Source organism: Hylobates moloch, unplaced genomic scaffold (assembly GCF_009828535.3).
Source record: "Hylobates moloch isolate HMO894 unplaced genomic scaffold, HMol_V3 SCAFFOLD_28, whole genome shotgun sequence".
Classification (NCBI taxonomy): Eukaryota; Metazoa; Chordata; class Mammalia; order Primates; family Hylobatidae; genus Hylobates; species Hylobates moloch.
Genome location: NW_026652303.1, coordinates 1,691,370 through 1,710,511, shown reverse-complemented (window position 1 = coordinate 1,710,511; position 19,142 = coordinate 1,691,370). Strand labels below are relative to the sequence as shown.

Sequence of the window (19,142 nt, the reverse complement as noted above, 5' to 3'; positions counted from 1 at the left end):
AGGAGTGGCATGTATTTATCTTCTTGATATTCCCTGAGCTCCCTGGATCTGTGGTTTGGTGTCTGTCATTAATCTTGAAAAGTTTTCAGCCATTATTACCTCAAATATTTCTTCTTCTCCTTTCATTTTTTTCTTTCTGGTATTCCAATCATGCATATGTTTGTTATACCTTTTGCTTTTTCGTTCTTTTGATTCTTTACATTTCAGTTTGGGACGTTTCTGTTGACTTATCTTTCAGCTCACTGATTATTTCCTTGGCCATGTTGAATCAATTGATTAGTCCTCAAAGATATTCTTCATTTCTGTTACACCATTTTTACATTTCAGCATTTGCTTTTGATTCTTTCTTAAAATTCCTATCTTTCTGCTTATATTACCCATCTTTTGTTGTATGTTGTCTTCTTTTTCCATTAGAGCCCTCAAACTCTTAATCACAATTGTTTATCTCTTTCCTGACATTCCACATCCAATCCATCAGCATGTCTTATTGGCTTTACTTTCAAAATAAATTAAACTCAGCCACTTCTCAGCATTTTTTAAATCACCCTAATACAAACCCCCTGTTACCTCATCAACTGCAATGTCTTCCTAACTTATTTTGTAACTTTTGCTCTTTGAGTTCTTCCAAGAGCCAAGAGTTCTTCCAAAACTGTGAACCCTATCATTGGCACTCCTCTGCTCTGTGGAAAGCAGTGGCTTCTCATCTCTTTCAGAGTACAATGCAAAAAGCTGTCACCTTAGCTGGCATGGCCCTGTGGGATTGGCCTCCCTTGTCTTACATTTTCCTCATTCAGGCTGCTGTGACCTCCCTGGTCTTTGGCTCTTACTAGAAATCTTTGAGCCCATTTCCTTCCCAATGTCAGCATTTGTGTTTTGTTCATTCACCCTCCTCACTTCATTCTGGTTTCTACAGCACAGAGAAGTAGTAGTCCCTGATTTAAACACCCTCTCTGCCTGCTTTCCACTTTGTTTTATCCCCTAGCACTTACCATTATCAGACATCATATATTTATTTGTTTATTGTCTAACTTCCTCACAAAAATATGATGTTGCGAGGGTAGGGATTTGTCTTTTTGCCCCAGAGTAGTGCCTGACTCTCAATAACTTTGTTGTATTAAGTGAATGAATAAAATTAAAACTGATTCAAAGTATATGAGCATGTGTACATTTTACATAAGTGATACATGACATTCTTCCATTCCTTGGGGGCTCTTTTAACCATTCTCAACCAGTTGTAGTACCTTTAAAAAATCATGATGAAGATGATTTTGAGAGTTAATTTTGGTAGGAGATAACAGTTTTACCCTGTCTGCTCCATGTGCAGAATAATAGACTATTTTACTACATCTGATATTCAAGCACTAGAATCTATTAATAGGTAAATAATTTCCAAAAATAAAAGCATCAGTGGGAAAACAGGGAAATTTTTTTTTTAAAAAATTTCTAGACCAGAGTGTGTGCAATTTGGAATCTCTAATAAGAAATGTTATAGCTGATAGTTCCAGCAATTACAGAATCATGATCATATCCATAATGGATCAATAGAAGCCCTGGCTTATATAATAGCTTGCCCTCTCAGGCTTCTGGAGCCCCCTATGTAAACACAGAACACATTTATATTGATTGACAGTGCATGTAGGTTTCTACAGATGGTGCCAGTCAGTGTTTTCTAAGGCAGTTATGCCATGGGAATTAAAATTATGGCTTCTGAAATCAGCCTGCCTGGGTTCAAACCCCAGCTTCATGTGTCAGCTTCCTTGGCTGTAGAAAGGAATACTAATAGCACCTACCTTGCATTGTGGCTTTGAAAATTACATGATGTAACTTAGTCAAGAGCTTAGATGAGCACTTGGGATATGGCGAATGCTCAATAAATATTAGTTTATCATCATCATCATCATCATCATTATTATTACTGATTGCAAGCAAGACAAACTGGTTCTCACTTCAGCAGAAAAATAAACTATCGAAGTAATTTTGGTTAGATCACAGATTTAACGTGAAGGATGAATAACCTGGAAAACAGGTGGAAACCAAGAGATAGTCAGCATGGCATAGCAGCCAGCACTTCACCAGTGTGATGCCTTGGGGGCAGCCTGGCAGGAGCCACTGCCTTCACTCCTGGACTGCAGATCCACCGCAGGACAGCAGACTGAATTGTCCTGTGTCCAGACTTCACAGTCACAGGGGAGCAGTCTGCATGCAGGTAGGGCCCAGGTCACCTACCTTCACCCTAGAGTCTGGAGCCACAGAAAACAGTAATTGTCTTTGTAGCTTTTGTGATGGAAAGCAAGTCCTGACACCCACCAACTCACATACCAGGTAATTCGCCAAATGTAGGATGGCAGCTAAGATGCTGGGAAACCAAGAATTAACAAATGAGTATTATACCAATTAGTTAATTCATTACAGATTTCAATATTTTCCAAAAAACATCCTACAAAGAACAGCTCACTTTAATATACTCCAACAAATGATGAAATCTCTCCTTGGTCATCAGCTTTTCTAAATTTCTGTAACTATATGTGATTCTGAATTTCTTAGTGATTATGAACTTCTAGAAGATTCTGAAACAGAACAGTCTTACTTTGGGATGTATTCTAATCCTAGAGATCAGTCACATCAATCTGTGCCTTTTTTCATTATGTGACATGAAACAGGAGGACCTTTCCAACTTGCCTTGGGAACCTGCTCCTACAACAGGGTATATTATCACATTTAATAAAGAAAGAGTAATATTTGCTTTGTGACCCCTCATCTGAGGTCATCGGGACTGTGCTGTATTCCCAAGCTCTACTGTAAAGGGATAGACAACAACCTTGTCTCCCAGTCATTGTAATCTGTATCGGAGCGCATCATTAGATGAATGAAGATGGAAATGTTCTCATGGTCAGCAGGTGGGGAAGGCAAGACTTGCTGCTTGGAAGCAATGAACCATAGTTCATTCTAAGGCTTGGGGAGAGCAGCTTGGAGGAAATGAGGCCCCTAAACTTGCCATGTGGGAGAAGTTGGGGGGTGGTAAATTGGGCACCCTTTATCTACTAGATGTAATCTTTACTTCCCCACCCTCTAATTTTTCTCAGTTGGGCTTGAAATTGTTTTTGCTTGTTACACTTTATGGGAAAAGAAAGGGAAATCCTAATAAGGTCCATGCCAGCAAAACTCTAGAAGAAGAAACTAAGAATTTCAAATTGACAGTTTGTTAATGAGAAAAGACAAGGTTAAAGGATTTTGTTAAACAGATGACCAAAATAATTACTGGAAACTTCTGCTTCTGGCCAAGGTGGAATAACGAGGGCTACATTTACCTTCCCACCAGAAAATGTAATAACAAAAACTGGACAAAACACTGGACATGACACTGTTGTCTTTAAACCTTGGACATCAATCAGTGCAGCATGGTATTTCGTAAGAAAGGGAAAAAATTGGGGTGAGCCTTCTGATTGTTTCTAGCCTGGAGAGAAGTTTCAGGCCACAGCAAGTGGGGAGGAACCTAGGTGTAAGTGTATGTATAAGGTAGCACATCATAGTGGCCAAATGAATGGCACAGGAAAGAAAAACTACAAGAACAGAGGAGGTAGAGCCACAAAACTAGAGTGGGGTCCAAGATTCACTATGGATAAAATGGGGTGTTAATTTGGTTTTCAAGGCCAATACAAGAGGAGGTGTAGAAAAAGAACAAGGTGGTGTTGGGAAGTATTATAAAAAGAGGCACAGGCTCATCCTTGTTTTATAAAAAACAAAGGTTTTTGGAAGGAATTTGTAGAGATAAGTTTGAAAAGTACTTTGAGACCGTGGAAATTCATGAATCTTAGAGTTTGATTTTATTCAGGAGATCAGTAGCTTTTAAAATGTAAAATAAAACCAGTAAACTCTATCTAAAATAAATTCTTCCCCAATCCCAATATAAAAAATACATATAATTGCGTAGCTGCTTTAGACAAAATGGTGGGTATGAGATGACCAGAAACCTCAACAGCGCTACCTCTGGTAGCCCCATAGAACTGCCAAGAGTTTTCAGAGTATAGTTAATTCATGCTGATGGCTAAGGCAGTGATTGAGGGATTGGAAAGAAGACTGAAGATAGACAAGATCAGTTAACTGGGTTGGAGGGAAGACTGAATACAGGCAAGGTGACAAATTTGGAACTGTTGCAATGATCTAGGCAAGAAGGAACCTATGAACTAGGAGGGAGGCTTAAAGACAGCAAGGAGGGAACTATAGGCAGGGACATGTGAGGAAATGCTTAGTAGGTTAAGGTAAGTTTGTAGATATGAAAGGAGAGAAGGAAAGAACATTAAGTAGCTAAAGCTACTTAATGTGAACCAGATAATTTATAGCTCCTTGACCTGAAACATTTAGAGGCTGTGATAACACTAATAATAATAATCTATAATTAAATAAATTACATAGTGTAATGATATATCATGATATAATCATCTTACCAATGCTTTACAGTCAATGACATTGTGGTACAGAGGCTTTGGAGGCAGACAGACCTCGACTGTAACCTCTGTGCTGCCCGTGGTATGACCTTGAGCGTGGTAGTTAATCTGAACTTCTTTCTTTTCTGTAAAATGGGGGACAATGACAGTACTTACCTTATAGTATTTGAAGGGAGAGTGTTAGAATTGATACTGGGGAGTCTCTCCAGAGAAAGTTGTGGTAGTTATTGTCTTTATTTCATTCTTAATTAATCAGCACTCCTCTTTTCTTTAACATGTTGAATTTAAAAGCTCTTAGTGTATTTCTTTGTCTTGCCTTTTAATACCCCATGAATTATTGAGAAACAAAAGAAAGTGATTATGCAAATGTTTGAAACATCTAATAATACACGAAAGTAGTCATGGGAAACTGGAGAAATAACTTTACTGATATTATACTAGTTTTTCTTCCGGAAACATAGCATATTAAGAAAAAAGCTCATTTCAATGAAAGAAAATTTAAAAATTAGAGTGCATTAGAAGCATAATCCAATGAATTCTATTCCTAATGAATACTCGGGCAGTATGTTAACTTTTTCTGAGATACAATAGCCAAGCCAAAGAATTTAAAGAATGAAAAAATCAGATGATGAAACAAACTGTGAAGTAATTACAGGTAGTCTTTGAAAATGCCTCGTTAGGCCTTTGACTCATTAGGACACATCTTTTTATTTTAGGGCCAGGACATAATCATTTAAGCAGTTGATGTGTCTTCAGCTCCTTTCACCTTTGCCACAAGTTGTCCCCTGTACTGCCTTTCCACCTAGCTTCCAAGTCCAGGCCGACTTTGAAGAGATTCCTTAGGGTTCGCCTCCCCTAGAGAGTGCCCTCTGTACCATCTCTCTCCCCTTCCTCCTCATTCCTATTGCCTGAGTTTATTGTTTTAATAAATTCTCGTAAGTTAACACCTCCTGGGGTGGATTAGAATCATTCAAATCCGCATTGATTGTTACTAAGTGGAAATTTTATACTCAGCCTTTCTAAATCCTTACAACAATGTGACGAGGATATTATAGTTGCTTTAACCCAAGGAGATGAAATTCAAACTGGTGGCATTGCACACTTACAGTGGGCTTGCAGGATGAAAGAGTGCTTGGTATCTCAATCCCTTATATAAAACAGGTGGGTCTTCTTAGAAAAATCCTTCAATAATTGTTAAGGTTAAAATTTTGAAAAGTGGTACAAAGAAATTTGCTTTGATGCAAATATTGTCTAGTCAATTACATAACTTGAGCTATCATGACAGTGTACACTAGCTATCCAGGGCACAACATCTCTATTGTGCTGTTGAATATACTGCTCAACCATTCTGGAAAATGGCATGTTCGTGTATGAATGATGATGTATCTTGCGTGTATGGCATTCCAAGCCAACATGTTGGTCTCTGCAAATAAACTTCTTGACTGTCAAGAGGCTGCCTGTTTAATATTTGCATGATCTAAACTAATTGTTTCTTTTGTTTTTTCCTCTGCTCTATGAACTGGTAGTTTGACCTTTTGGCTTTTCCCCTGAGAGTTAACAAAAGTTAGACAGCCGGGGGGTGAACTTAAGTAAAATCCATATCACTCTATGTTGCTGCTCTACTAACAATTCAAGAAAATGTCTTGGTAGGAAGCAAGGAATGAGTTTTAAATTTTATCTTTGAATTTCAATTATCCATGCTATTCCTGTGGTCCACCATTCTATATAATTAAGAATAAGCTGTATGTTCCACAGTGACACAGGCTGTTGTTTCTGATTTGCAGTTTTCACTTAACCAAGGGTAAAATTGAAATAGAAGCTGCATCCTTTTTTTTACCTTCTTCCACTCAATTCTAGTTAGATATTTTTGAACTTCTATAAAATGTCTATGCAATATTATCACCAATAATGTGTAAAATTACTACTCCGATGTAGAAGAGGATCCATTCTTCATTGAACCATATCCTTGGGATCCTATCACATGCAGTTGGCCATATAATATTTTATATTATTGTTTTTTGTTTTGTTTGTTAAGTTTGTACCTACATAATGGATTAAATTCAAAATCTCTGTTTAACTAAAACAAAATCTGTTTAACTGAAACAAAAAAACAAAATCTCTGTCTTTTGTTTGTACAAAACAAAAAACAATAATATTTTTGTTTTGTTTGTACACTTTATAGGGACTTTGGAATTTGGAAAATATAGTTCATTTAGGGTATATGTATTAGTCCATTTTCATACTGCTGTAAAGAAATACTTGAGACTGGGTAATTTATAAAGAAAAATAGGCTTAATGAACTCACAGTTCCACATGGCTGGGGAGGCCTCACAGTCATGGCAGAAGGTGAAGGCGAAGCAAAGGCACGTCTTATATGGCAGCAGGCAAGAGAGTATGTGCAAGGGAACTGCCCTTTATGAAACCATCAGATCTCGTGAGACTTATTTACTATCATGAGAACAGCATAAGAAAAACCTGCCCCCATGATTCAATTACCTCCCACTGAGTCCCTCCCCCATGTGGGGATTATGGGAACTACAATTCAAGATGAGATTTGGATGGGGACACAGCCAAACCATATCAGTATATTAAAGAAAATATTTGTTAGTGCAAAGTGAATCTACTTTCACCTACTTGATTATTTGATGATTTTATAAATAGTCATCTCTTTCCTCATCTTTCCAGTTGTATTTTCTTGTTCCAAAGCCCAAACCTGTGTGTCTTGTGTTCAACAACCTGAATCATACAGTTGTGAGATGTAAATGGGTGTGGTGGTTCCACTTACTTCTTTACATAGTGCTACAGCTAAGCCATCTAAGTAGTCTGCTCCTAAATTCCTCCAAGAAGGGAAATATCATGATTTGATTTAAATGTGACATCCTTTCTTAGAGAAGTTTTCTTTGTCTCCTTCTTCCCCAGTCACTTCCTCCCATCCACTGTGCTTTCGGCAGTTCATTCGTTCATTAATTCATTCAACGAATATTGAATAACTTTTGATCAATGTCTTCCTCCCTCCAAGCTGAAAACTTGATGGAGGGTAACATGATCTGTCTTTGTTTACCACTGCATCTTCCGTGAATATACATTGTAAGTATTGATCGGATTTTTACTAAATGAACAAATACTTTGATAAAATATTTTTGATTACTGCCAATATCAGTTTCTGAAGTGATTCTAAAATTCTTCTGCTGGAAAGTAGATTAGCTTTAGTATGACTGCTGAAGCCTTTTAAGGTGGGTGGTAATACTACATTTTGTTTTGTTTCATTAACCTAAGTGCTTTTCTTTGGAATCTTTTTAAATGAAGATAAATTACATTTATGAAAGAAGCATATTATTTTTAAAGTACTTTATTTTTAAAAGGTAAAATGCTTGTGTAGTTATAATTTGGTTACTCTTGATTTCACCTTAGGAAAAACAATATCACCTTCTAACCATTTCTTTTTTAGTCAAATCACTTGCTTTTATTTATTTCTGTAGATCTGCTATTAAAGACTGTAATCACTGCTGAATCTTTGCTGTAAGACTTGATCACATTGTTAATTTCTTTCTAAACTTGTAGAGTAGGTGTATAAATAGTATTTGGGTAATACACTGAATAATACTGAAGAAGCAGGCATTTTCTTAACCCAGTCCTCACACAAAGTAGGGAAATACAAGTCAGAACTTATCCTCTCAAAATTCTGACCTCAGAATTTCCTGAGAAATCTGAACCTAAAAAGATTCTTTGCTTTTGACATTTTTTCCCTGGTTTCCATCACAAGGCTCTTGCTCTTACATTTTTTTTTCTAATGCTTCAGATAGAAGATGGTAGAGTCGTATAGTACAATCTCAGCATTGGAGGGGATACTGGAGGTCAGCTAGTGCAAATGCTTTCTGGATCATGGAATCCTTTGGGAACACCCCCTTGAAAGTCTTCATCTAGTCTATTCTTGGAAACCCTCAGTGATCCCCCTCATCATTTCCTATGATGGCAGCTTCTATCTTTGTCGTCGGCTCTTACTGTTACAAACTGCTTCCTTACATTGAGCTGTAACTAACTAAAAAGTTTCGACACCCTGCTTCTATTTTAGCCTTTGGGCTCATAAAGAACAAGTTGAACTTGTCTTATGCAGAACAACCCATCCACGGGAGATGCTCAGGTTTCCTCCATGTTTTCCTTTCTCTAGGCTAACCCTTCTTTGTTCCTCACTTGCTCACTATATGACCTGATTTCATGTCTCCTTACCCTTCTAGTTACTCTAACTTGAGTAGGCTCATTTTTCTTATAGTTTCAGGATCCAGCAATGAGTGTGATACATCAGGTATGCTCTGACGAGTTGAGAGTAGAGTGGACATAGCATCTCCCTTAATTCAGATATTGTGATCTCACTGGCAAATCTGGCAATAAAAGTTGAAATGTCTCACCCAGGACAATGGCTGGGTCAGGTGCCATTGTTCTCATCTTTTACTTTTAGGTGTCCCTCAATTTGTTAAGTTAGTACCTACATAATGTCCTGAAACTTGTTAAGTTTGTACCTACATAATGGATTAAATTCAAAATCTCTGTTTAACTGAAAACAAAAGCAAACTTCTTTTCAGATCCAGAATCTGGAATCATACTTAACAGAGAATGATCTTGTACAAGTTGGTTCATCTCTTTAAGTAACGGTTTCTCAAACTTACAAGATTACTGTGAGAACTAAATTAGTTCTAAAGTGCTTCCATGTAAAGTGTATGTAAATGCTTAAAATATGTAGTAAGTGCTGAATGCATATTAGAAATAATAATAATCTTTATTATAATTTTTACTATTTCATGTGAAATGCTTATTTTAATACTGAGCAAATAGGAAGAGTTCATGGCTTCTCTATGTTTTTGAAGTGTCATTTAATATATTACACATATACTTATATATATAAAACATATATATATTTCAGTCACACATTTGTCCAAATACCTTGACAAACTAAAACAAAATAAGACAAAGTTCTCATGCTAGTTATTTGTTATAAAGTGATAGAACGAGTGATATGTTATAAAGAGCATTTATTTTTAATGTCTTTGATATTAAAAATAGTTGTGTTAACTTTTTATCAAAATGATTGCTTCCTTCACATAAATCTAAGAATTATGCTGTCTGATGAATATTGGAGAGATTAACTTCTTTGAAAATATAGAAGCTTTTTGTCTTTTTAAAATAGTTGTTTTTGCAGTTGTTAATACATTTCGGCAGTACAGTATGGCCTTTTTCAAGTTAAGGTGCTGAGACCAAACCTCAAAGAATCACTGCAAAAAGATTGGATCCCCCCTCAGCACCCCATTTCGTAATTTAGTTAGTGAGAACTACAATTGGCTAAACCTTTGTGAGGGGCTGGGCGCGGTGGCTCACGCCTATAATCTCAGAAGTTTGGGAGGCCGAGGCGGGCGGATCACAAGGTCAGGAGATGGAGACCATTCTGGCTAACATGGTGAAACCCCGTCTCTACTAAAAATACAAAAATTAGCCAGGCGTGGTGGCAGGTGCCTGTAGTCCCAGCTACTCGGGAGGCTGAGGCAGCAGAATGGCGTGAACCCGGGAGGCGGAGCTTGCAGTGAGCCGAGATCACGCCACTGCACTCCAGCCTGGGTGACACAGCGAGACTCCATCTCAAAAAAAAAAAAAAAAAAAAGCCTTTTGGGGGAAATTATCAAATAAAACAAACTCTTTTTACAATTTTACAACTTTTATGTTAGGAAAAAACAAATACATTTGTGAAAAGCTTAAAATCTGGTAAACGACTTGAGGGATTTGGGGCAATCCTAGGGTGATGAGGAGCAGGTTAGTAACAGTGAAGGACTTAGCACCCCAGGGGGCCAGAGTCTGTAATATACCTTAAGAGCAAGTCATTCTTATTTAGTCTTGCCCATTAAGAAGTCTACTTGGACTAAATGCTTTTAAAAATGCCCTTTTAATTTACTATTAAAAGAATATTGCTAGCAGAAGTAGTCTTTGATGCTAAATTATATTTTTTTAGAATAACTAAAATTAGAATTCTATTCTCTTTATAACACCTGTTACACACACACCCATACCTGGTGTGTTGGAGTCAGTTTGTATGAGCTCACCAAAGCCTACTGTTCAATTTTCAGGAGTTTTGTAAGCCATTTGATGTCAGACAAGTGGCCTGAAGTTTGTTATGGTGGTAGTATTTACACCATGAAAATTGGCAACTGCTACAAATAGAAATCTTTTTCTTCTTCTCTTGGAGAGCCACTTGTTAAACACTTACCAGCTCACCTGTGCTTGAAAGTATTTCTTCAAATAAAATGAAAGATGGTTAGCTTTGAAAACTTTTTGTATAAAAGCTTACACGGAAAAAAAATAAACTAATTTTTTTCCCCCTGTGTTTTCAGGGATACGAAAAGACCGAAGAGGAGGGAGAATGTTGAAACACAAGCGCCAGAGAGATGATGGGGAGGGCAGGGGTGAAGTGGGGTCTGCTGGAGACATGAGAGCTGCCAACCTTTGGCCAAGCCCACTCATGATCAAACACTCTAAGAAGAACAGCCCGGCCTTGTCTCTGACGGCCGACCAGATGGTCAGCGCCTTGTTGGATGCTGAGCCCCCCATACTCTATTCCGAGTACGATCCTACCAGACCCTTCAGTGAGGCTTCGATGATGGGCTTGCTGACCAACCTGGCAGACAGGGAGCTGGTTCACATGATCAACTGGGCAAAGAGGGTGCCAGGTAAGAATGCGAAGCTCGGCTTTTAAGAGTCAATAACTTTTCAAGAACTTGTCGTGATGTCATGGGAGAAATAGTGGGGGGAAAAGAAGCAATAACATGTTATGTAATTGGTTTCAAGGTTACAGGAGATTTGTTCATTTTCAGCATCAATACACTGTGATTTTCCTGGAGATTAGGAAATGATATTCTTAAATCAAAATCTAGAAGACTGAAATTCTTAAAATTGACATGATTTATTTTTAACCCATCTTATTTACCAAAAAGATTCAGGGTGGACACTACATGATAAAAGTATTTAATAGTATATGTTCACAGTAGCAGAAACTTTTAACACTAAATGACCTACAAAAGTTTTTAATATTAATGACCTTTGTTCAAAACATCTCAATTATTAATAAAAACAATTTTATCTTAAAAAGATTTTTAAGATTCGGTGTGGTGGCTCATGCCTGTAATCCTAGCACTTTTTGGAGTTGAGGTAGGAGAATTGCTTGAGCCCAGGAGCTTGAGGCCATCCAGGGCAATGTGGCGAAACCCTGTCTCTACAACACATTTTTAAAAATTAGCTAGGTGCAGTGGCACACACCTGTGGTCCCAGCTACGGGGGAGGCTGAGGTGAGAGGATGGCTTGAGTCCAGGAGGTCAAAGCTACAGTGAACCATGTTTGTGTGGAGTGCCACTGCACTCCAGCCCAGGTGACAGAGCAAGACATGTCTTAAAAAATAAACAACAAAAAAAAAGTTAAGAAAGATCTTTATGGATTAAAGAGATAATAATAAGTTTATTTACTGAATGCCAATTATTTATCCAACCTGGTGTATGCTTAGTATTTTAGGAGAAAGAGAAAGGCAATGGAAAAATAAGGTATCATCCCTGAAAGAAACTTTTAGAAAGATACAGTGGCTGAAGTGATACGTTGTTCCTTCAGCTGATTGTCTCAGAACTGGTGTTCTGGTAAAATTGGACTGTTACTCCTGTTATTCAGGGAGAAGAATTCAAGTTTGTATGGAAACAAGACTAGAAAATGACTTGCTCCCTGCCCCAGTGTATCCGTTCAGGAGCTAATGTAGATAAACCAAGGCAAGAAGAAGCTAATTTTTTTTTCTGGGCTTATAGATTAAATGAGTGATAGATTTAGTTGGAGGTTTTCTCATTTGGTTTCTTTTAATAGATGAAATTAATTGTTTCCTATGAAGCATGAAATTTTTATATGAAACTAAAAAAATGTGGAGTTTGTACTTGCATTTCAAGGGTCACTGCTGTGTTATAGGCCAAGTGAACTTATGTCTGGCCTTAGAGAATCTTACATGTATTTGCATCTATCAGCATATAAACATGTGGGCCGTAGAATAAGGAGCCAGCAGTACCAGAACCCAGCCTTGTTAGAGGCCACCATTTTGGTGGTTGGGTGGTCATTAGGTTACATGGAAGCATGGAGAATAATAGGCAAATGTAGAGTTTCAGTGTCAGTTGAAATGGCAAACAAAAATTTCTGGTCATCTTCAGAATGAAAAGTTTTCTTGAGTACCTACATATTTTAGCATTTTCATATGAAGCAGATACATTATAAGTTAATTGTTGGAATCTAAATCTAATATGGCTGTAAATTTTTTCTTTATATCTGTTATTGCCTTGTTCTTATATTTTAGGGAAAGAGAAACAAACAAACAAACAAAGAAGCTAGTGGTCATATATCTGAGAGCCAACTCTTGGTTGCCGTTCAGTTTTATTTTCCTGTAAACATATATTTTCTCTTATGAAATCTTGGGAATATTAGCTCTGGAGCACTGCTGAACTCAAATATAGACATTTTCATATGTATCAGTAGATTCCCATCATGACATTTTTATAATAATAAAATGTTGAAGAGCATTTTAAACAACTGGAATTAAGCTCAAATACATTACCAGTGGTTGAAGAATTCACATCAATAATCTTCTGAATTTAGGAATAAAATGGAGAAGTCAAGGAAAGGAAAATATTATACACAGGCTAGCAATTGTTGAAATACAATTATTAAAGCCAGAGCTAGACAAAATTATGGCAATGAGATGTGTAACAAAACCACTCTATAACTTCATCATGTTAGTTTAAAAGACCTGAATGATTTCAAAATCCTTAGACCAATAAACTATGTCTTCTTACTTGATAATTAAAAAAAGAATTATAAAGGCAAAATGAAATTATATATATGTGTGCTTGTGTGTGTTCCTTGGGAATACAGCTGTTGTAAATCAAAGGCCTACTTATCTGACCAAGCAGAATAAAAATAGTCATTGATTTTAAAGAGACTAAAAATAAGGGAAGAAAAAAGTCTTCTGCAAAAGCTCTACAGATGGTTGTCAAGCTTTTCAGAAAAATAGACAAAGCAACATTTTGAAAAGGATTTCTATCTTTTATAAATTCAAATACCATCTGTTATTTAAAAAACATAGCCCACACTGCAAATCTGTTATAGACAATATGACGTTTATGAGATAATAGTTTGAGAATGACAATAATAATAGTAATTTTTAAAAAGAGGAAATAGGCTGGGCACAGTGACTCACGCCTGTAATCCCAGCACTTTGGGAGGCCGAGGTGGGTGGATCACCTGAGGTCAGGAGTTCAAGACCAGCCTGGCCAACATGGCAAAACCCCGTCTCTACAAAAAAATACAAAAATTAGCCAGGCTTGGTGGCACACATCCATAGTCCCAGGTACTTGGGATGTTGAGGTGGGAGAATTTCTTGAACCTGGGAGGCAGAGACTGCAGTGAGCTGAGATCCCACAACTGCACTCCAGCCTGGGCAACAACGAGACTCTGTCTCTAAATAAATAAATAAAGAAGGAAATAGTAAACGTCATTAGTAAGAAGAATAGCAAAAAGTTCAGTTCTAGAAATACCCAGAATTAGCTATATGATACAAAAACCCTCATGGAACATTTGGATAATCCTCAGAATACCTATCAATATAACAAAAACTATAAATTGACTTCATTTTGAATGATGAATTTTTAACGAAAATAGTCAATACTTTGGGCTATCTTAGTAGTTCTAGAAGTGCTTCTTTCTTCTTTCTTTTAATTAACAGAATATTGTCAGAATTTTCTAATGTTGATGATTATAAGTTAAATTTTCCTTTTCATTAACCCCTGGGGCTTATTTTTTGACTTGTTATGTTTCTCTACTCAGAATTAAGATGTGAAGAGCTTTAGGATAAAATGCATCATACAAGTGTGAGAGTCAAGTTCCAATCCATAAAGTACTTCTAGTAGACCTGGATAAAGATGACCTTAAGAAATGATTTTTTTTTCTCTTTGCAGTTTAAAAACAACAGTAGCAACAAGAATGATAAAACCTATGAAGCCAGCTCTGACAAAAGATTTTTTTTATAACACATACTGTGTATCTACTTTTTGATATTTATCTATAGAGAAGACTTTTCTCCTTATTGTTTGCTCTGAAATTTGTTTAATAGGAATTTTATAGTCTTATCTCTGGGTAGAAATTCAGTTTTTTAAAAAGTAGATAATTAAATCTTAATTTACTATTATTCTACACATGGTGAAACTAGTCAATAAATGTAATATAATTGAGCTGAAGGTTAAAAAGGAAAAAATATGACTGCAAGAGTGGTTGTATTTTTGATTTCAGCATCACACTCAATTGCATCATTGAGTGGTTCATTCTTAGTTTCAGTGTTAATGAAATACATCTGAGTTTTTTCCCCAGAAGCTTGAATTGTGTCACCAAAGTGTCATTGTGGTTTATTAAAAGTTAAGCCTTTTCCAAAATTCACCGTAATTTTACATGTCTCAAAAGCAATTTTATACTTCAAGTCTGTGCTATAGTTCTATATATTTTATGAAGATTTGGATAGACATCTAGCCCTGAGTTTTTTATTGCCTGTTAAATACTTACAACCAAAAGTGTAACAGCCTCATGAACTGCTGCTGGGCACAGATCTGGGAGAGTGCACTGAGAGTGTTGACCCAGGAAGAGGAAGAGAGGAAAAGGGGCAGTTAAATGGCAGCTTGGCTTCCTGTGAAACATGCCGCCTTAACCACTTCCTCATTCTTTTAGTGGCAAACTAGGTGACCTTCTCCTTCCCCTTTCCTGCCGAGTCCCCCTCTAATCAACACTCTAGAAGGCCCCTCTTCCTCCTCAGTCCTGACTCCCTGTCATTTACTTCAGGTTGCCTCCTTGCTCAGTTGTGGCCCCAGGGGTAGGCAATCCACTCCTTCTGGACATGCCTCCCATCAGCCCCAAGTTCAGGCTTCTTGGAAGTTTCTGTGTTGTCTCGAGGATGCATGGTTGTGTGAGTTATTCCAGGGCTTAAGGCCTCTTCTGTGTCTGTATTCCCCAGGAATCCAGGAATTCGCTTCTCTGCCTCTCATCCTCATCCTCATCATTAAAATTAGCAGATTTGAGCTCAGAAAGTGCTTGAATAAATGAATAAATGAACAAATGAATGGTGATTTTTGGAAGTCTTAATTTTAAGAAGTCTCTGAGCCCTGTTACAGCTCCATTTTCCCATAAACTAGAACTGCTCTCTAAGGCTGTGACATTTCTCCTTTTTCCTCTCCTCAAAATCTACCTGCTGTTCTGGTATCTCCCTGACAGTCACCGTAGTGAGACTCCATTTCCATTTCCAATCTCTCTTTTGTAAGGAACAGAGAAATAGCTAGAGGAATATGGAGCCATGCGCTCTGAGGACTTTAGCAGGCTTCAACTGTCTATCTGCAAGTGAGTTTCACTTAGCGAATGAAATTGGAAACTTAAAGCGGGTGGGGATGAGGGTTCCAGGAGAAGGTGTAATACCTCAATCTGGGAATTGGGAGCATCTTCAAGGAACACACTCAATTCTGGGACGTTCCTGTAGATTCCAGAGATGTAGCAGGGCTTCCCAGCACTTTGCTTCCCAACCTGTCATTGGACCAGTAAACCCTGCTCTCAGGCTGTCGTGGTGTCCAGCATGCTTTGGCAAGGTAATGAAAGATAACATGACATGGACATATGGGTGACATCCTTGAGCGATGACAGAAGCCTCTGTTTAAGGACAAGATCTGCCATTTAGATTTTGCACCCACTGTATAAGAGCCTTAGGATTGGGCTGGAATTGCCTTAGCAAGCATGATGGCAGCCCCTCTGGACCGGCAATATGCGGCTTTTTTGCAAGTGTTCCATGTCCAAGTCACCCCACCCAGCTTTCTACTGCTCCTGTGGAAGCTCTGGTGAAACGCAAGGAAAGCAGCTGCTGTTGACTGGATTTTTCTTTCACATGAAACTTTGAAGCCTCATAGATGCTTATTGGCCTGGATGCTGTTAAACTTTTAAAAATCCTTTTCTCATCTTGAGAGTATTAGAGAAACATGTCTGGGGCATTTTGCCCACCCTCCTCCAGGTTCTATGTCAGTGAGTGATATGGTTTGCCTGTGTCCCCACCCAAATTTCATCTTGAATTCCCATCTGTTGTAGGAGAGACCCATGGCAGGTAATTGAATCATGGGAGCAGGTCTTTCCCATGTTTCTGTGATAGTGAGTAAGTCTCAAGAGATCTGATGGTTTTAAAAAGGGGAGTTTTTCTGCACAAGCTCTTCTTCTCTTGTCTGCCACCATGTGAGATGTGCCTTCCACCTTCTGCCATGATTGTGAGGCCTCTCCAGCCACAATGGAACTGTAAATCCATTAAACCTCTTTTTTTTGTAAATTGCCTACTCTGGGGTGTGTCTTTATGAGCAGTGTGAAAACAGACTAATACAGTGAGTCTGGGTCGGGGTGTGTTTATGTTGAACACGGTGGACTTGTGGTGTCCCCAGAGCACCCTGTGGGGAATGTTGGCCTGTGGCTTTGCTACTTCCAGGGGGATTTGGCATGGAGAATGTGTGTTTTAAGTAGTAGATATATTATGATTGAAGTATGTTATGGGCTGAATCGTCTCTCCTCAAAAAGACATGTTAAAGTCCTAACCCTCAGTGTCTCAGAATCTGATCTTCTTTGGAAATAGTGCCTTTATATAGGTAATCAAGTTCAAGTGAGGCCATTAGCACAAGCCCTAATCCAATAAGGACTGGCATTCTCATGAAAGGGGAAATTTAGACACAGAAATAGACATGCGCAGAGGAAGATGATACAAAGAGACACAGGGAGAGTACGGTCATGTGACTGGAGTGCTGGGTCTGCAAGCTGAGGAATGCCAAAGTTTACTGGCCAACATCGGAAACTAGAAGGGGCAAGAATGGACTCTCCCCTAAAACCCTCAGAGAGAGCATGGCCTTGATTTCAGACTTCTAGCCTCCAGAACTGTGAGGCATACATTTCTGTTGTTTTTGAAGCCACCTAGTTTTTGATACTTTGTATGGGAGCCCTAGGAAATTAATACAAAGTGTATTATAAATAGAATTTTCTTCCATTGTATTTTTGAAGCAAAAGAAATAAGGAGCTATTGATTTAAGGAGGAAGGTTTGGCTCATCTAGTATAGACTTGGCTAATCATTTACTCTTGTGTATTTCTTTTCTGCCTGCCCAAGTAGTTCACTGAACTGGCTTAGAAGTTGATTTATAATTTTAAGAGTTTTACGCATCAGAAGTTGATTTATAATTGTAACAGTTTCATGCATCTACCTCATAAATACCTTGTAAAAGATTTTAACCTTCAGAATAATGTTTTCCTCTGGTACTTTAGTAGTTTATCCTTTTTTTGCATCTTTGATGCATTTGAATTCATCCTGGTATGCTGTGTGAGGTGGGCTCCAACGTGGTTTTCATACAGATGGCTCCACGGTTGTTTCGGTTTCATTTGTTGAACAGCCTCCTACAGAAGTATTTTTCAGACTTCTTTTATACTTGACTTCCAAGTTTACTATTGGTTAAGAGCTTTTAAAGTAGGGGGAAAGATATGACCCATTGGCCTACTTGTTTGATTATTTTTTCCAATTCTGAAATCAAAAATTAAAAAAACCCTTATTTATTCAAAGTTATAGTTTCACTTAATTTATATTAACTGCATAGACAGTGTGATTCATCTGTCCTGCTTGGACATATTTAGTAACTTTTAATTAATCTGAGAGATAAAAGAGAAATCTATGAGAGTTGAGACATTTAAATAAGACCAGTACTGATAAGAGGTAATCAGGTGAAGTGCCATTTGGTTGGAATAGGACATCAAAATTGTTCCCCAGGAGTGAAGGATGTTCCATTCTCACTTTTCCCATCTGTCCTCCCAAATCCTTTCACTCTTCCTGATGCTTTGAACCAACTTGAAAAGTTAGTCCACTCGGAACCTCAGCTGTTAAACTTTTAGCCTCTGCAAACTAGCCGTTTTCCTCTTTGTCCCTTTACCATCAAACTCAGTTGCTTCTCCTACTCCTCTCCCTTCTGCCAGGGGCTCCACCCTTGTTCCTCATTCAACAGTGGAATCATCTGTGTGCCTGACTCCTCTTTACTGTGTACCACTGGGTGGTCCTCTTCACCATCTCTAAATTTATGCTTCTTCCCTGTTCCACTGTCACCAGCTTGGTCTACATCCTACTTTGATCATTTGGATTTGGGTCTCACCCTAATCTCGTATGACTTCATCTTAACTTGATTGCATCTGCAAAGACCTGATTTCCAAATACGACCACAAGGAAGGGTTCAGGTGGACATGAATATTAGGAGAGACAGCGCTTCAATTAACAGTTTGGCATTAGGACTTTATTATCTAGCTTAGTAATTGTTTTAACAGATAAATAATAGTATCCCCTGAAGTTTAAAATGCAGAACCAGATTATGCCTCAGGGTGCCTAACCCTAGATTAACCTTTCTTCGACAGACTCTTAGGAAAGACCTTTGTAAAAAGGCTGGTGACCATTGTATTTGATTTCTACTTTCCAATATTATCTGCTTAAGTCAGACAATCTCCTTGGCCCACCCTTTCCCCTGCCATTCTCCCCTTCACATAATGTCTTATTTTATTTTTCCCTTGCTTTATTCCCTCAACTCCCTTCACTCTGTTCAGTTTCC

At 37.9% G+C, this 19,142-nt stretch overlaps 1 protein-coding gene across 1 annotated transcript in view; it reads left to right on the top strand.

Annotated features, from left to right (window-relative positions):
- LOC116463161 (estrogen receptor) overlaps nucleotides 1–19,142 on the top strand; it is a 317,399-nt gene that overhangs the window by 127,319 nt on the left and 170,938 nt on the right. Inside the window, exon 4 of the mRNA XM_032146133.2 lies at nucleotides 10,820–11,155. Within this exon, the coding sequence (XP_032002024.1) occupies nucleotides 10,820–11,155 (336 nt within the window). The remainder of the gene's footprint in view (nucleotides 1–10,819; nucleotides 11,156–19,142) is intronic.